Source organism: Mirounga angustirostris, unplaced genomic scaffold, assembly GCF_029215605.1.
Source record: "Mirounga angustirostris isolate CCGP_5_RB_7025 unplaced genomic scaffold, mMirAng1.0.hap1 SCAF_8, whole genome shotgun sequence".
In the NCBI taxonomy this organism is placed as follows: Eukaryota; Metazoa; Chordata; class Mammalia; order Carnivora; family Phocidae; genus Mirounga; species Mirounga angustirostris.
In genome coordinates this window covers 128093774-128113523 of record NW_026991716.1, presented here as the reverse complement: position 1 = coordinate 128113523, position 19750 = coordinate 128093774, and the positions used below count along the sequence as shown (strand labels likewise).

The window sequence follows — 19750 nt, the reverse complement described above, 5'->3', positions numbered from 1 at the left end:
TTCTTCAGGAGTTCTAGCAAAATTCCCGAGATCAGCTCTGATTTGCCAGGCCCTTCCCTGAACCAAGCAATGTGATGATCTGATGGATGGCCAGGCCTCCATCCCGGAGACATCTTAGAGCTGGAGATGCATTTAGTTCCATTTGACCACATAGACTGATAATGGGCAATAGTGAGCAGCAAAGGACAATTGGATGCTGTTACCAGAAAAGGGAGAATAGAGCGGGGCAGTGGAAATTACAGATGTCTGCTCGAGCTGATGAAAAAGAGGGCAGTAGGCACCAGCAAAATGGCCTCAGAGTCCCCATATCTGGAGATTTGGCTCAGAGAACAGGGAGGGTTAGGATTAGGGTAGACAGAAGAGATGGCAGTAGATCTGATCTCAGTGACCCATTCTACCTACTGAGTGGATCTTTCAAGACTTAAACTGAGCAGTTTTACTTTCCTACCCCTTAAAACATCTCCCTCCACTGCATGCTGTTATTTGAAATTTCTTTAACCATGGACAACCCTTTCCTCTAGAAATGGGGAAGATGGATTGAGGTACCCGTGCCCTGGGAAAGGCGGTATGGAGTTACATATGTGCTGCAACCACAGCAGAAATGAAAGTATCACAGCATGTCCCACTCGGATAAGGAAAGACAACAAAAAGGAAGCAGGGAAAGAGGATGGCATTCACAGACGCATGAAAGAAGAAATCTAGGTGATTAAGGACAGAAGATAGTTACCACTGACTTCCCAAATTTGTCAACGTCAATCCAGTTGGTAGGACACAGAGTGGCCACAAAACTCACGTGAGTGGAAATGCTATTACATAGCACGTGTTTGCTATTGACCCTTTCACTTTGAAAGCTTCTCAGTTTATTGAATAGGAACTGAACTTTCCGTATTTGTTCTGGATTGAGAAATCTCAGTAGCCTGGACAATCTTGGTCCAGTTAGGCCATAATTCAAGCCCGCGACAGGAATGTGAGATAAAATGTGCCATGGGAGAAATTCACTGGCTCTCAGCCGTATTAAGAGCCTTGGCATTTCTTAATAAAGTTAAACTTTTTTTTTTTCTTTTCTGATGTAATCTGCATTTTGCTAAATAGGACTTACACTATCTTAAACCTTATTCCAGAAAAACAAATAGTCCAAGCTTTGATTACCCTTTAAGGTCCTGAAATTGCAGGAATTCAAGTTTATTCAATATTTAAAAGACACTGAAAAATGGTACATCGTGCTCCCTCAGTGTGGTATCACTTTAATTGCACTTTCTGTGAATGAAAGAGTGTTTAGGGGAGCTGATCCTCCTGATGACTTGGCTCCAGGCTTGACCATGTGGGTCAGAACACTTTACGATATTCCGGTGGTCTCCCAATGGGAGCCAGTAACATGACATCAGGAGAGCCAAGCAAGTGACATCAGGCTCACAAGTGTTTCTATGATATTCACTCTCTGACATGAAAAATACATGAAAAGACATGAACATGGATCAAACAATACTCGAAAAACATCCATAAAGAGAATCAGCACCACAAAAAAAGTTAATTCCCCTGTACTTGTATAAGAAGAAGTGATATTATTACGGTCATTTCTGGTCCATTTGGCTCTGACACGACATGTTGAATGACAGGAAAACAGCTGGGATGGTGGGGGGGATAGGATCACGAAAAGAAAAAGGCGGTCTGGAAGATCAGATGCCTTATCCCCTTTCATAAAACATATTGAAATCTGTAGCAACAACTTTTTAGTTTCCTCCTAGTTCTTAGCTGGGAGAGAGAAGGGAAGTTCGTACCATCGATCTGGAAATCAGAGACTTAGAAGCTCAGGGTGTTGGTTGTAATCACGGATCAAAATTGAACATCTTGGGCACCTGGGTGGCTCAGTCAGCCAAGCGTCTGCCTTAGGCTCAGATCATGATCCCAGGGTGGGATCAAGCGCCGCATCGGGCTCCCTGCCCTCAGGGAGCCTGCTCTTCCCTCTCCTCCCCACTCGTGCTCTCTCTCGCTCGCTCTCTCTCTCTCAAATAAATAAAATCTTTAAAAAAATTGTCTTAGCTATTTTTATATATAGCAATTCCTAGTTCAAGGAGCTAACAGCACTTTATTTGATTAACGCATAGTGAAATTTCTTATGAAAATGTAACAGATTTCAAATCCAGTTGAAATTTTTCCTATTAGGTATTACAACATACTGACAAAATTCTAATGTGCAGCCTTGTGTATCCAATGCGCCCCTGCTCAGCGGGGAGTCCGCTTCTCCCTCTGCCTCGGCCCCTCCCACCGCTCATGCTCACTCCCTCTTTCTGTCTCTCAGAACTTAATATAGTTTTAGAATGTGGACTTTCCTTACAGAATTTATGGCTTTTATTTTCATTCACAGGCAGGACAAATCAAATCACTCTCTGGTGATGTATTAAGCCAAGTAGCATCTCCAACCCCCACTCGCCAACATATAATCCTCATTGCACTTATTTTTAGGTTCCTTCTTTTCAGATAGCCTTATCAGTAACAATTATCTCTGATAACTGTTAACAACAAGTCTCTGAAGCTAATCAGGCTTAAAAAGAAACATATGCATAAAAGCCTTCTCTTTAAACTTGTTCTGGACAATGGCCAAGGTTACCATTGGCTACTGTGAAGAGCCCAGAATGCCCCGACCCAAATCTGCCAGACAGGTCTGGAGACTCTTGTGGGGCCAGCCCCCCTCCCCCCGCCACATCTAACCACTTCACTGCCTTTCACCCACAAGTCAACAGGAGAGGAAAACAGCGACAAAGAGGAGGCTAGAGGCTCTAGGCTGGAAACTGAGGCATTTGAAATCAGGTAGGATCGGGTAGGATCCTGCCTTTACACCTGAATGCGCCAATGGCCGCGTCTACACAAGCTTCGCCAGACTTCCCCAACCCCGAGTCAACACGAGCAGCTTCCTCCCTCTTCTTCTCTTGCCTACTAGGAACTCAAAGTGTAAAACGCTTCTCAGATTATGGAGCATGTCAGGTGACCTGGAGTGGGAATTAACCCAAACCATCCCTTGAAACTGACCTCGTGTTCTGGATTTTTGCAGAGTAAAATGGAAAAATTGTGCACCAGGTGAAATCCAGCCGGCCGCAGTTAACTGCCTCCCCGCGAACCTAAAGGCTGGGAGGTGAACTCTCCCTGGCCCGGCTTGCTTTGGTAGCCAGGGCTTTGATGTCAATGATTTGGGCAACAAGCTGTGTTCTCCTGTAGAAGGGGATTTATTCCTGAAGTCGGGGAAAGGTGAGGGGGGAATGCGTGGGTGGTAGATCAGAAACAAAGCGCTGGGAGGATTTTTCTAAGCTGGGAGATTACTCCTGCTTTAGGTAAAGATGAATTATCTTGTTCATTCCCCTCCTTCAGGTTGTTGTTAGGTTTTCGAGTGTATTGAGTTTTGAAGAGTTGATCTTCGAGACATCTGTGCGCTGCTTCTGTCTAAGCCCATAGCCGAGGAGACAGCTTTGTGTTTCTGCGGGTGACAGGACTGTGACTCCCGTGATCCTCTCCTCGAGGGGACAGCCATGAGGGCTCATCGGCGAATCCCAGGACTTGCTCGGCCACTGACTCTGCTTTCTCTACGTGAGTGAAAAGGACACGTGACACACACTCGGTCTGCAGAGGTCGAGTTCTAATTAAATCCAGGAAAACTGTCAGCTGGAGGAGCCCACAGGTTCGGAGCTGGGTATTTGTTTTTGCAAAATTCCCCAGCTATAGTGTGTGTGTTGCTGCCGCAGAAGCGACCGGTTAGGTGACGGTGGGGTATTTGTTCTGTCTACAGTATATTTTGCTCGGCGAAAACGAAAGCCCACCAGGAAAGTGAACTTGCTTTGAATACAGATGTAAGCATTTTCTCACAAAACCGAAGCCCTGCTTTTTCCAGACAGGGCTAAAGGTTGGTTTGATATGGTGCCAACAAACAAGAAACCATAACTAAGTAGCTAAGAATAGGTAAACACAAAGGGCTTGGGAGAAGGGAGCTGTCTGGTGGGGCGCCAGTGTGAAGCCAGACTGAACAGCTTCATCAAAGGGAATGTGTTAAATGCTCATTAACTGAATTTACAAATGATCCCCAACTGGGAGGTGTTGCAAACAACAGAGGCACACGCGCACGCACACACACACAGACACACGGACACACACACACACTAATTACATACACTCACTCCGAACAGGAAATGAAGTAGCAGCTTGGAAAACAGAAGATAAAATAATTTTAAAGACAGGCATTTAAAGAAAACATGAACATAGATTGAATCTGGAATTATGCAACAACCTGAGACCAGCAAGTCGCTGTCTCTGACGAATGTCACAGGGACACTGCAGATGGCAGGAGGGGAGTCTGTGCCCATGGTGGCAGGGAGAATGCGCAGCCTCAAAGAATCCTGGAGAAGATCTGAGATGCTCAGAAGGAGAGGCAGCGGGGGGTCACTGGACACCAACAGAAACAGAGTCGTGATTGAAGAACACTTGAGAGTAATACGCTGCCACGTTCTTAATGTCTGTTCCTAGAACACCCCTAATTTACACGAGTCATTGACCCAGACCACGCTGTGGAAGGATCACACTGGACCGTGTTGGCACACCACAGTCACCCCGCTGATTATCAAGAGGCCATTAGGAGCAGACCCCTTAAGGTATTCTGGTTGTTGTACAGATGTCTTGAGGAAAAAGGAGTACATTCTAGATCTTGAGCTCCATCATGATGGCCTTGGAGACCCAGGGCAAGTACAGCATCTGGACTCATGTCCCATCACTGAATGTGGCCGTCTAGGCTTCCCCTACATATAGGCTCTTGGTATAGCATGCTGCTGGCAGAGCACATGGAGAAAAAGCAGAGGGGGAGAGGAGACTGGGTGATGGGCCACCTGGGTCGTAATTCTGCCTCTGCTGCTAAATGTTTGTGTGACCGTGGGCTCGTCCTGGACCTCTCTGGGTTTCAGTTCCCTAGTAAGATCAGAATTCCTTCCTGGAGGATCCCATGAATCAGCTTCAGGGAAGCCCTAAATCCCTTGATGTTTGTCACCATTTGTTATGAATGTGCATATGTGCACTTTTTAGAGGAAGGACATCTCCTTTGAGAAAGAATCATATTTTTAGAGATGGTCCTCATACAAAAAAGTGAACAACTATTGACTATTGCTAGATTACTGGTAAGGTTCGTTCTCAAACTAAACTTTAATCCCTCATCCATTTAATCCCTTAAATCTCTAACCCATGTAAGCAACCAGAGGTGCTCGTCCTAGAGAAAGAGTCTGAGGACCTGTTCATCATAAGTCACCGAACCTATAATCCAGACATCTGGTCACCTTGATTGGATGTGTTCAGACTGAAAATGGAGGCTCTGTGTGCAGTTGATTAGAACACAGGAAAGGTAAGTCCAGGGTTGCCAGTATGATACATGCCTAGACCATTTCACTTTTCACTTGGAAAGTCAACAAAGTAGGGAGAAACTTCTACCAGAATTACCTGTATGAAACCCTACTCTGAAATCTTGGAACCCAAGAAGAATTGTGGAAAAGAGAAAAATACATGGCCTTTCACTGCTTTTTGAAAAACATCAACTGTAATGTCAATATCACACCCTCAGCAAAGGCTTGTAAAGGGTTTACTGGCTATCACTCTGGAAAATAGCTTTCCTTGGGCCCCCAAGCCTTTTCCAGGGCCACAATGTAAAGTAATTTTATATACCCCGTAATGTGCTAGGTGCTTATCTCCTTTAAGCCATGCTACAACTGTAGCAGGTGGATAATATTAGCTTCACCCTCGTTTTCCAGATGAAGACACGGGACTTTAGAAATGGTGAGGCAACTTTTCTAAGGCCACAGATGGGGAATACTGGAAGGTGGATTTGAGGGCCGGCAGCCCTTCTTAAGGCCTTGCTACGTGGCTCAGCATTTGTGTCTGATTCCTATGAATGGGGACTGGAGGTGGGAAGGAGATAGCGTCATATGTTCAGTGTGAGTGAATGTCCTTTCTCACATGGACATCCATAAATACAATATGGATTGGATACAAAGCTGCTTAAATTTTATCTCCTAACGATTTCCTCAGAAAATGCACTCCAGGATAAAATGGTTCAAGGCAAAACAAATCTCTCTCTCTCCCCCTCTCCCTCTATCACTCCCCCTCTCCCTCTATCTCTCTCCCCCCTCTATCTCTATCCCTCCTTCCACCCCTCCCCTCACTTATTTTCTCTTACTCTCTAACAGAAAGATCCCATATCCTTGCAGTTCTGCTCCTTAAAAAAATCTATGAGAAAACAGATTCAGAATAATGGCCACCTTTGGGGATGAGGAGGGGATGTGAGAGGGGAGAGATACTGAGTGGCTTTAGCTGTGTAAGTAATACACGCTCTTAAGCTGGACCATGGGCATGTGCTTGTTGGTTTATACATTTTTCTCAAAAAAATCTGAATATCATTAAATCATAAACAAATTTTTTCACTGTCTGTCTAAAAAAAAAGATTTACTTGGCCTTAAAAAAGTTCATACTGGTTGACTGAACAGGTCCATTTCTGGGAATCTGTTCTGAGGAAATAATCTGAAATGAGCACAAAGATGTATATGCCAAAAGTCCATCACAACATGATTTCTAATTAGAAAGTCTTGAAATAATTTAAAGAGCCTAACATAGAATGATTGGACAAATCAGACTACATTTGTGAGCTGGAATATTACACAGACTTAAAAAAAAAAGATGCTTCCAGAGAGTTTTTATTGGTATGAGGAAATGCATTTGATGAAGTTGTAAGTGGAAAAGCAGGATATGAAATTATACATAAAGTAAAATTTCAAAGCTCTGGAAATGACTTAAAAAAAAAAAAGACTGAAAGAAAACAAGGCACATCGTGAGTGCCTCTGGGTTGTGTACCTTTTGTACTGGTTTCCAAGTTTTAATTTCATACAATCGAGCATGTATTACTTTTATATAATAGAAAAAATAATTTAAAAACGGTTCTTGTCATCAAAAATATTCTGGTAGATTCCTGCATCTGCAGTTGGGAAGGCTTGTGCTGAGGTAGATCACACGCTGCTGCTGACAGACCGTAGCTAACTCGCCGGGCTATGGGCAGGCACTTCGGAGGCCACGGTCTGTCCTCGCCCCCACCGCTGATGGCACTTTACAAAAATATAGGTAACAGTTCCTCCTCCAGACAATTCAGTGTTTCCTGTGGTGCCTCACCTCTTCCAAGACTAGAGAGAGATGAGGAGAGACCACTCTGAGCCCCGGGCTTCTGACCAAGCAGGGAAGAACTGTGAACATGTGAGGTGGTATCACTCACAGACACACACGCTCACACGCATTCCCCCTGGCCTGAGCTCCATGGGAGGAAAGTATGGGGTGTGTGACGGGGTCCAGGGGCCTCTGTGGCAGCTCTCTTGGGCCCCAGGTGGCTGCAGGACAGTAGTCACAGCTGTGGGACCGTGGGGGTGAGGAGGAGGAGGGGGCGGCCCTGCAGTCATCTCTTTCTTCTTCGTGTCCCCTCCTCAGTCCCGCCGGTCATCCAGCAGGACAGCATGGCGCTAGCTAACCAGTGGCCGATGTCTGGGACAAAGGGGCAGGTAAACCCGGGCTCAGCTGGAAGCACACAGTAAGCCTTCTGGAGTGCGGTCCTCCGGTGAAGGTGGAAAGCAGCTGGCCTGGATCTCATTAGGTCTCCTTCTTGGGGTACACGGGGGACCCTCCCTGCCTCCTGGTGCACCCTGGAGACCCGTGGCCGTGTGTCCTCTCTGCAGAGAAATGCACTATGCTGAGAAGCAGGGGCTGCGGCCGGTTCTAAGGCCAGGAGGCGTGAGCTGGGGAGCTGGCAAACAAGAACAAGACAGCAGGGCTAATGGCTTGCCACAGTCTGGATCAAGCATCTTTAAATACTGAATATCTATAATACATATTTAAAATAGAAAATATATATTTAAAGGTGTTTGATTATATGTATGTTTGATATGTATTTTTATATATATTTAAATACATTTAAATATATACTTTAAAGGTTTGATGTAATATATATATTACATATATATATTACATATATATATTACATATTATATATATCATCATATTAGGCAGAACTTAGCAAGCAACATTTATTTATTTATTTATTTATTTATTTATTTATTAATGAGGCACTGTTCACTTCTTTTTAAGTACACCCAACATGGGGCTCGAAGTCATGACCCTGAAATCAAGAGCTGCACGCTCCACCTACTGAGCCAGCCAGGTGCCTCAGGAACCATTTACGAAGCTCAAGTCGTGACTCCTCTTCCTTCCCCACACCTAGAGTTCCCCACGTCTCTCCTCCTTTCCTGGTACAACCCCGCCTAGCACTAATTATTTTATTTGTGTTTCTTTCTGGCCTTGCCTTCCTCATTTCTAACTCATGTACTTATCCTGCTAATTTTTTGTTTTTCCATTATAGGCATGTAGATGTTATCTGTTGACTTTCCAAAATGAAAAATAATGATTCAACATTCCCTCCTATCCCCCAGCCCCACCCCATTTTTGTCCTCCTTTTATGCTCCCAGTGTAGTGATTGTGTTAGTTCAGGTCCTCGGAGAAGCAGAAACCAAGGTAGGATTAGAAATGCACAAGATTTATGGGCACAGGTGCCCGAGAAGGATAAAGGGACAGCTCCCTGGCTAACTTGACATCATGGAGAGGGTCAGGCAAGGAGGGTCGGTGAGGAAGAGCCTTAGACTACAGAGCAGTTCTGAGAAGTTCAAGGCCAGGCTGATGCAGAGACCTGGAGTAAAGAGTGACTGGCCATTGGAGAGGTGCAGCCCTGGGCAGCAGTGGCTGGTGCTCAGCCCCTTGCTGTCCTCCGGCAATTGCTGGGAAGCTGGCCGGGCCACCTTTCCCAGTGAAGACAACACTGGGTCCCAAAGAGGGGACACACTCCCCACAGCAGGTCATCCTTTGAGGGGAGGTCTGAACTGTGTATCTTCAAGGCCACCATATTTATATTCTGCTTTATGGTTCTATTAATGTTCAGTGCTTCCATTGTTGTCGGTAAATACTGTTCACAGCTAAATCCTACTGTGTATTATAATCAGATTTCTTTTCTCATTAATTATTTTTCCTTGGAGGTTTCTTTTTTAATTTGAGAAAATTATACATATATATACATATCCACTATTCTGCTCCAAACTTTCTGACAGAATAAAAAACACCCTGCAATATGGTAGAACCCATTTGTATATCAGTCAGTGTCCTTTCTTTCCTTTTTGGAGATGTTTCATCTGGAGCCCCATTCTGGGTAGGTTGTGCTTTGCTTATTCCCTCATTTTGGCGGAACACGTCTTCCAGGGGCCTGCTGAAAAGGGGAGTAAGTGATGTGAATGTTTTGATCCCTTATATACTTTTGGTCTACCCCATGCTCGTAAGTTTCTAGGTCAGAAATCATTTGCACCTCAGAACTTGCAAGTTATTGTTTCCTGGCTTCTAGTGTTTCTGTTGAGAAGTCAATGTCATTCAGATTCTTGATGTTTATGTGGCCTTTTTTTTTTTCCCCTTTCTGGCAGCTTTTAGGACCTCCTATTTATTTCTGGTGTTCTGAAATTTCATAATGTGATGCATCTTGTCTCTATGCTGGGGGCTAGGTGGGTCTTTCTAATCAGGAAACTCATTTCTTTCACTTCTAGGAAATTTTTGTGTTGTTTTGTTGATTTCTTCCAATTTGTTTTTTCAGTGCTTTCTAGAACTTTTTTTTTTTTAAAGATTTTATTTATTTATTTGACAGAGAGAGACCCAGCGAGAGAGGGAACCCAAGCAGGGGGAGTGGGAGAGAGAGAAGCAGGCTTCCCACGGAGCAGGGAGCCCAATGCGGGGCTCCATCCCAGGACCCTGGGATCATGACCTGAGCTGAAGGCAGACGCTTAACGACTGAGCCACCCAGGCACCCTGAACTTTTTTTTTTTTTAATGTAGGCTCCCCCAGTGTGAAGCCCAACATGGGGCTTGAAGTCATGACCTTGAGATCAAGACCTGAGCTGAGATCAAGAGTCAGACATTTAACCAACTGAGCCACCGAGATGCCCCTAGAACTTTTATTATTTGGATATTTGACCCTATTGGACTAATCATCAATTTCCTTAGACTCTGTCCTGCTTCCTATCTGGTGCTGACAGATTTTCTAAACTTTATCTTCAAAGCCTTCTACAGATTGTTTTTGTTACCAGAATGTTCCTTTTTTATTGTATCTGTTCTTGGTTTTGTTTCCCTTAACCTCACTGAGGATACTCATTGTATATCTTGGATTCAATTATGTCCCCCACATTGTCTCTGAGTTCATTTTCCCCACTCATCAGCTTTCTCCTATTGTTTGATGATCCTTTGTTCTCACTTAAGACTGGAGAACCAGAAATCAGATTGTAAGCCCTGTGTTGTGGGGCTTTTTGCTGTAGGCTTTACTGTGATTGATTTGATAGAGGGCCCAGATTCCTGTAGGGGTTGCCCAAATGTCAGTATTTATAAATCTTCACTGTTGGGCAGGTCTTTTTCAACACAGAGGAATCCTCCCATCTCCTCTCTTGGTGGTGGTAGTTGGGGTAGGGGGAGGCTGTTTACAGCCCTGGCTGCCAACTGAATTTGGGAAGGTAACTAGAAAGTCTTGCCTTTCAGTACATAGATTTTCTTAGTGCCCTTGTTTTCAGGGTAGTGACTGAACCCCTTCCTCAGCCATTCCTGAGACCAGACTTTCTGGTTCAGCTTCTCTAGTCTTCTGCTATGATGGGGAGTGAAATGGTGCAGCTTCTTGGTTGCCCAGACAGGCCTGGGATGGTGGGGGCAGGGGGACACAGGGTTCTCATTATTCCCTATACATACAGGCTTCTAAACAATCTTCCTATGTTCAGCCCTTCCCTATCCCTTGGCCTTATAGGGGATGAGAGAGCCCTGTCTCCTTTTCTAGAATCTTCCTAGAATGAGTGACTCCCATGAGCTGCTTCTTATGGATATTCTCTAGACCGCACACCCCAAGTAATTAATTCTCGGTTTTCCCCATTGTATACTACATCCATTGCTACTGTTTCCCTCAACCTATGCTCAATCTTTCCAACTTCCATTGGCATTTCTCATTTCTATTATCCACCCTCCACCCTCCCCACCCATTCACTGTTGTTCTCGTGGTTTTATTTTGTTTTTTCTCTTATTTCCATTTTACCAGGGTTTGAGGAGAGAGTGGGAAAAAGAGCATATGTTCAATCTGCTACGTATAATGAGGCATCATGCTTCTCCTATATTCTATTATTACGTTTTCAATACCTCCAGGTCAACAGTCTGCTTCAAAAATGGTTGAAAAACGCCTCCTTTGTGGAATGTGCTCAGAAGTAGCAACAGCTCTCAACTCTTCTTATTCCCAGATATTCTTCTTCTTTGACTTTTTGATCAACTTCTTCATGAAGGTACTGAAGGGTTACCCTTACTGTCGACACTGTGCTACTTTATACACAGTAAGGCTCATTTCATCTTCAGAGAATCCTTGCCAGGTAGGTATTATTATATCCATTTAACAGACAAGAACTATGGTTTGGAAGTATTTCGCAGGAAACTCAGCTAGTAAGACACGGAGGCTAGGCTCAAGTGGGGTCAGTCTTCTTCTTCTTTTTTTTTTTTGAGAGTGAGCGATCACAGATGCTTGCAATAATAACAAGAGTAGGAGGGTTGGGGGGATGGGCAGAAGGAGAGGGAGAGAGAGAATCTTAAGCAGGCTCCATGCTTAGCACCCTGAGATCATGACCTGAGCTGAAATCAAGAGTTGGACGCTTAACCAACTGAGCCACCCAGGTGTCCTGCTTGAATCCTCAGTCTTACTTCTAAGCTGACTGCTCTTTCCTGGGCATTTCGCTACCCACCCTGAAGAGGGTGTTTGTGCTAGGTGGCTGCAGTACTTGCAGGCCAAGTGCTTTGTGAGAAAATGTGAGTTCCATGGAGCCAGAGCCCTCATCTGCCTGCTCACCTCCATCTCCTAAGTGCAGAACAATGCTTGCTGTGCTGAAAATACACAATCAATATTTTTTAAATGCATGAATGGCTGAATGAATGAATGGATGAACATGACTTCATTTAACTCTCAGAGCAACCTAGTCAGTCATTACTCTAGTATTAGAGCTAATATATCTAATGTTAACCTTTTGTAAAAGGTTAGGAAACAAGTCTCAGAAATTTGGGACTATCTTGGGCGCCTGGGTGGCTCAGTCGTTAAGCGCCTGCCTTCAGCTCAGGTCATGATCCCAGGGTCCTGGGATCGAGTCCCACATCGGGCTCCCTGCTCGGCAGGGAGGCCTGCTTCTCCCTCTCCCACTCCCCCTGCTTGTGTTCCTGCTCTCGCTGTCTCTCTCTCTGTCAAATAAATAAATAAAATCTTTAAAAAAAAAAAAAAGAAATTTGGGACTATCTTTCCCAGAGGATCACTCGTTCTAGAAAGCATTGCTTTCATTAATCTGTAAAATAACCCATGCTTAGGTGCCCACAGGGGCTGAAGGAGAGTGCTGAGTTGGCTTGGCTAAGTTAGTTCAGAATTCTTCAGCATTCATTCAACAAAATATTAGTGAGTATCCACTGTGTACTACTGGGCTGTGAGATTTATATTCATTAAATCTCCTCCCAGCTCCACAATAGCCCTGCCAGAGAGATCGTTGGCCTAAAACCATTTCCAAACTATCCATTTGTCCAATGAAGAGTTTGCTTAAAATTCAACCTCCGTTTGAGAATCTGGACTTCATTTTAGTGTCCTATATTTCCTTGGCATTTTGGAAGAGTTAAACAGTTTAAAACAATCCGTTCCTTTAAGGCCACTTCTAGCTTGATTTTGTATTTCTATTAGGTAGTTACTGAACTTGCAGGGCTTTTTTTAAATGATGGGATTGTTCTGGATACTTGAAAGTGCCTTATTCTATTTGACCTACTTTTGGAGAGTTGGACTCCTTTTGGTCCATTTATGTGAAGCCTTTTATTCAGAATTTAAATGAAATTAAAACTTAATTTAATTTAATATTTATTTCCAGGACACCTGGACAGATGCAAAAAACTCCAAAGGGGATTGGATTTTACATGAATGGGTTTTTGGGTAAGATGTTCTCCAGCCAGACTGTAATGAGAAAAAAAATGGAGACAAAGACCTAGGGAATCCATTTACTTACCCCCATCCTTTCCTCTCTCCCCACTGTAATCCAAGAAGAAGGAGACTGGGTTCCTCCTGGCTCCTGATTTTTATGATTTTAGGTGTTAAATGCTATTTTCCCAGTTCTCCAAAGGTGTGGACTCAGGTGGGTCATTCACTGGATGTATTGGAGGTAGGCAAATCTTCTGGCAACCTCTACAACAAGCATACCTACCTATTCATCCAAAAACCATGCCCCAAAACATCAGTGGGACATGTGAATGGCTTAAAATAGGAATGACTAAAATAGCCAGAGAATTAGATAACTTTGTAGCACCTGCATAGTGATTGTATTAATTATGGCAATACTTATAATAGTTCGAACAGGTAGAAGAGGGGAGGACTCACATTCTTTCTGCCTACCTAACATGTCCTTGGATCAGAATTTGTGGAATTTGTTAAATGTGTTAACTATTTGAACAAGTCTCTATTTTTGATAGGGGAAAATAGAATCAAAATTGCTCTGAGCAATTTGAGGGAGAGATAAGTGTTCAGGGATGGCATAAGAGTAACTGAATATTTTAGGGGCACCTGGGTGGCTCAGTCGGTTGAGCATCTGATTCTTGATTTCAGCTCAGGTCATGATCTCAGGGTTGTGGGATTAAGCCCCCCCCCCCCCCCCCATCAAGCTCCATGCTCAGTGCAGAGTCTGCTTGGGGTTCTCTCTCTCTCCCTCTTCCTCTGCCCCTCCCCCTGCTGAAGCTCACACCCACTCTCTCTCTCTCTCTCTCTCTAAATAAATAAATAAATAAATAAAATCTTTTTTAAAAAAGAGTAACAGTATTTTAGAACATGGTCCTATTAAATTCAATCTAGGAAACATAAAGAGAGTGTTCAAAGACTGTATATTTTGTTCAGAATTCTTCAGCATTCATTCAACAAAATATTAGTATCTTTTTAAAAAAAGATAAAAATAGATGATTCTTTGTAAAAAAAAAAGTAAAGTGTGATTATCTTTATTTTCATATTTGGAAAACTATTGGAGTGTCAACATAATGTCTACAAACTTCCCGGAAGAATTTTTTTTAGAATTCCCTGGACATTATCTGGAATAAAGGTGATGTCCTTCTGCTGCCACAGTGTTTTGTGGGCCACTAAGATCATCTGATCCTTGCTGCCAGTCTGTCCACAGAGTTTCTGACCAGTGACTCTGAAGCTGACTTTCCCTGGAAACTCTCAGCTGGCCGGTCTGGGCATAATGAATCAAATGTCCCTCCATGTTATAAAATTCTACCGCTCTAACTTTTCAGGTGTTAAAATTTTATTTTGAAAAGTATATCCAAGGGATATCCACCAAAGGGGACTTTAGAGCATTGTCGACTGTGACAGCTGAGTCGGACGTCTGATCTGTGCCAGAAGTCACATCAGCTGTGAGGACATTCCTGTGTGAAGTGTGTAGACTCTGGGGCCAGACTGCTTGGGTCCAAATACTGGCTCCTACACGTGCTGGTTATGTGACTAGTTGTGTGCCCTCTTATCAGTAAAGTAAGGATTTTATGTAACTACTCCTCAGGGTTGTTGTGAGGATAAAATGAGTTAAAATGTGTAAAAAGCCTAGAAGGGTGCCTGGCACCTGGTAAGTGGTATAGTAAGTGTTACTTAGGAATGTATTACTATCATTAGTATTTATGTAAAGTATGCGAAATATACAAGGCACTTTTTGGGGTTGCAAATGCATAGGAGTGTTATTGCAGGTATATACACACACACACACAATTATTCCCTTTATAATCCCGAAAGTGCAATTTCTCAACAGTGCAATTTCTCTTCTTTCCCTTTGCAACTACTTGCCACCAAACAACTTTCTCATAATCCCTGCCCCCCACCCCCACTGGTTTTGAATGTACAAATGTTACCTCTTCCTCCATCACAGATTATTTAATTTGGACAGAGCTGGACACAGGGGCCCAGGCTTCTTCTGGTTTCAAGTTCTATGGTTGCCATTTCAGATTTAGACTGATAGTTTACCACCACCTATCTTCAACCTGGTATGGCTTAAAAAATAGACTAAAGCTTTTAGATGGATTATCATATAATCCTTACAAAAACTCTTCAAAGGTAGGTATTACTCCCATCTTACAGATGAATAAAAGCAAAAGTAGAGAGGTAAACTACCTACTCAAGTCTACATAACTAGGAAGTAGAGAGCTAGAGGTAGAACCCGTTTATTCTTACTCCAGGCTTCATTATCTTCCTACTACTCATCATCCCTCCCTTACAACAGTATAAATAAAATAATAATGGACAAATTCCATCAATGTCATGCCCTTGAACCTGTCTAAAAGACCCATCCAGAATTCCATAGATATTTTTATATAGCTCTCCATCTTCCTCTAAATAAACCAGCTTTTTCTCTAGTACTCTATCCATCCACCCATTCTTCCATCCATCTATCCATCCATCTATCCATCCATCCATTCTTCCATCCATCTATTGATCCAATCATACCATCCATTTATCCATATGATCACATATTTTTTATTTTATTTTTTAGATTTGTTAGAGAGAGAGAGAGAGAGAGGAAGGATGGGCAGAGGGAGAGGGAGAGAGAGAATCCTCAAGCAGACTCTCTGCTGAGCATGGAGCCCAATGCAGGGCTCGATCCCAGGACCCTGAGATCATGACCTGAGCCGAAATCAAGAGTTGGATGCCCAACAAACTGAGCCACCCAGGTGCCCCTATCTGATCACATATTTATCCATCCAATTATCCATCCATCCATCCTTTTACTAATTATCTACTATGTTTCAGGCATTGTAGCAAGTTCTGAGAATCCCGGTCTTTAAGGAGGTCTCAGTTTAGGGAAGAGGGCAACATATAAAGTTAAAATTGCAATATAATCTGGTGAATGTTAGTATATCATGGTACTTACAAGGTGTTCTCAAAATGCAGGAGAGGTGGGGAGTGAATTTCTAACTTTTCATAGGGCATATTTTCAAACTGTGGTCCTTGGCAATTTAGAAGGTCAATAGCTATGTGCAAATGAAGGGGTTTGTGGGGCGCCTGGGTGGCTCAGTTGTTAAGCGTCTGCCTTCGGCTCAGGTCATGATCCCAGGGTCCTGGGATCGAGCCCCGCATCGGGCTCCCTGCTCCGCGGGAAGCCTGCTTCTCCCTCTCCCACTCCCCCTGCTTGTGTTCCCTCTCTCGCTGTGTCTCTCTCTGTCAAATAAATAAATAAAATCTTAAAAAAAAAAATAAATAAAGGGGTTTGTTACCAAGGGAGCAGGGAGGTGGGAGTTTGAGGCCCCACAGAAGAATTTTAACTGTGTTAATGTTGGAGCTGATCAAGAGTTTGCCAGGAATCAGAAGGGGAGGAAGACATAACAGGCAAAATGAAACCCACAACTGAAAAACCACAGGCAAATACTTAGCTAAGACTCCAACCTAGAGTACCATATGAGGAAGTAGCAGGAGACAAAGCACCTAGGACAGGTGATTAGGGTTCAGATAAAGAAAGGAACAGAGTGCGAGGCCAAGAATTAATTCTCAAGGAAATTAAAAGTGTTCTCAAAAGCAGTATTATAGTTCATCGTAAAATTTATTCTCTAGTGTCATTAAACAAAATGGTAAAAGTTCTTATGGTCCATTTCTAGAAACTTGTAACAAATCCTCTATCTTTGGGGGTAAATTTGCATTCAGGAGTTGAGCTAGGGGCCTAAACTTGTTTCTGGGGAATCATGTGTTCTGAATTCCAAACAACGGCTTACAAAACTTCTAGAGAAATGAGGCTGTGAATTGGCTTGGTGGCATAGCCCCTTAGTGACATGCCTGATGTTCAAATATGGACCAGGGAAAGGGAATGTGAACATTTGTTTATTTTGTTAAAGAGTGGCAGAGAGCTTTTTGGAAGTGGATATTACTTAATGGTAATGGGAGTTAAATTTATGATACAAGTTTCACCCGGAAAGTATCTGCAACACTGCTTTTATTTTCTTCCCCAACCCCTGGGGTTGAGATTAAGTAGCTTAGTTGAATTAAGATATATATACAGTCATCTCCCAAAGAGGAAGCTGGTGTGAACTAGCACCATTTCTATAGATTTCAAGGCTCATTTGTCAGTCTCCTTAGGTAGGACAGAAGCAATGTTTCTAAGCCTAATAATTCCCCTTTCTGTCCGAGTTGATCAATACATCTTTTTGCATTCTCCAGCACAAAAACCCAAATGTGCTTCCTTTTCTAAAAGGAAGCCTCTGTCTTGCTGGGATTAAGAGGGCAGAGTCCCATGACACAGTTTGCAGTCAATTTTTGGCATCCGAAAAACCTTCCCTCTTTCAAGAACTGTGGGCAACCCATCAAGAGGGAACAGTATTTTGGCATTTGTATGGAGAATCTTACCTGCCAACTGGGCTGCTCATAAAATATTGTTTCTGAAACCAGGGGAAGCACATGTAACAAGAACAGGCTTTGTCCTGTCAGAACATTTGTGATGAGCACATCTGCAGCGAGTTGAAGGGAATGACAAGCAGCTGCGTCTGTTCCTTTTCTCCCATACCAGCTCTCCTTGGCTTCTCGAACACTCTCCTAGGGGATGATTGTTACCTCTCAAGACTTGTATTTCAGATTTCCTCACTTTATCAATCCCATAACCCTGGAATCAGACATTTTACACACAGTTGTTCTGACTGGCATCCTGGTGCTATTCCCCCAATCACCCATCACCTTCTCCGCTCCACTCTGGGTATCAATCTTACCAAAAAAGATGAGGGAATATTTAACGAGGTGAACTAGGTCAATATGTTCAGACTGACATTTCTTCTAGGATTCCTTTTCCTAATTCTGTTTACATTCGACAAGCATGTATTGGGGATCTGTGGTGCTAGGCACTGTCCCGAGCTTCTCAGAGAAGATGGTAAGCAGAATAGACTTCTGGAAGTAACCCGCCAGGCCGCCACTCACCAAAGCCCAGTCCAGAAGTGGAGAGGGAGCCAGAAGGGCCTCAAGGAGCTAGGCTGGAGGGCTCAGCATCCTCACGCTGCCAGGCCCTCAGACCCCTGTTTATCACCACTGTAGGCTTCTCTCTCCTTTAATCATCTTTAATGGACAAGTCTAACCTCCTTTCTCGTTCAAAAGGAAACAAACTTCACACTACAATATACTGCTGTAACCGAGAAGACCGAAACAAAGTCGAGAAGAAAACGTCAGTAGAATATTAAAAGCTACATAGTTCATCAGATGGTCCCAGTCCCCGGAGGCTTATAATAGGGAGTACATAGTTACATCCTTCATTCTTAGCATGACTGGAAAGATTTTAAAATAATTTCATAGATAAGCAGAGGTTGGAAAAGCGCTGGCTTTTGAACAGTAAAAACTTTTCTTGGCTTACAAAACCGTGTTAGAGTCTCGGTGTCGTGGTGTGTGTGGGGGGGACTTTTATAGAAATATCTACATAATTCTAGGTATATATCTTATGTAAACGACAAGTCACAAAAACCCGGCAAAATCTGGCAGAAGAATTCCCAAGCAGCGGAGCTTTCCTGCCTCTCTTGGAATTCTGAGCAATTCCCTGGTAGCACGGACAGTCCCAGATGCTGACAGTTACTTTTTACCTGTTAGCTACCGACGTCCCCTCCCGAGTAGTCCCGCATAAGGGCCCGAAGACCACTTCCACACCGAAAAACCGTTTTAAAATGTGAAGACGGGCATCCTACATACCCTGCAGTCCTGATCCTCCATGAAGGGAGCTGCTGTCAGGCCATACGTTCGAATGTTCTCCGACTTCCTTTCTGACTCAGATCGAATGAATCCGCAGCACTGATGTAAGGCTCTTAATGGGAATCTGTTTTCAATTCAGGGCAGATGTGGGACACTCTTGTAGCCCTAGGGATTATCAACTTTAAAACAAATCGCCTTCAGGATGATAAGTCAAGAGGCAGTAACTGTTTCCTGAGGCCTCCTTGGGGTTCCTTCCAGATGCTTAACATATAACACAATAACTATGGCACAAAAAGCAGGTTTTGCTCTTGAGGTTCTCAGACTTTAAGACAAAGCTCGCAAATGATCCTCGGCAACGAAGCATGTAAATACATCGCAGAATTTTACACAGAAATTCAGAGGTTTTGGTAACATACAAAAGTGATCAAAGTGTCCCTGTCCCCATTCCTCCTCCCCCCAGAACTCTCTGAGCACCGTGTTCGGTTCATTGAGTATAGTTTTTCCACATTGAAATTAAATTGTTCTGGTGCAGAACTTTCTTGGCTCAAGGAAAGGAAGGGGAGGATTATTCCAAGACTTCCACAGAGAAACATCCAGAAATCAATTTAATATGATAAGTTTAATGTTCTAGAATTAGCATTCACACGGCACAAACTGCTTGCATCTTGGAACACCCTCTGTTCTGAGACCACTCTGTAGGGTTGGCCCACATGCCAGGATTGTAGACGCAAAAAAACATAGCTGGGGTTTAATATACTTTAACCCAATTTAATAACCCTGAAAAGAGGTTAAGAAAAATCCCCCCTAACTTGTAAGGACTCTAAAAGAAAATCTTAGGATTTTTAAAGAAAACCTGCCTTTTAATTAAACAAGTCTTACATAGAGCTTTAAAATATTAAGAGTTAGCGTGCCTGGCATTTACCCATAAAGCACACACAGAGGA

The 19750-nt window shown here is 43.3% G+C and overlaps 1 protein-coding gene across 2 annotated transcripts in view; it reads right to left on the bottom strand.

The window, feature by feature from the left end:
- Positions 1 to 18938, bottom strand: part of SASH1 (SAM and SH3 domain containing 1) — a 246792-nt gene extending 227854 nt beyond the window's left edge. For both annotated transcript variants that reach the window (XM_045865716.3, XM_045865718.3), the window contains exon 1: positions 18808 to 18938. In XM_045865716.3, coding sequence (XP_045721672.1) covers positions 18808 to 18828 — 21 coding nt within the window. In that variant the 5' untranslated portion in view covers positions 18829 to 18938. The remainder of the gene's footprint in view (positions 1 to 18807) is intronic.
- Positions 18939 to 19750: the final 812 nt, after the last annotated feature.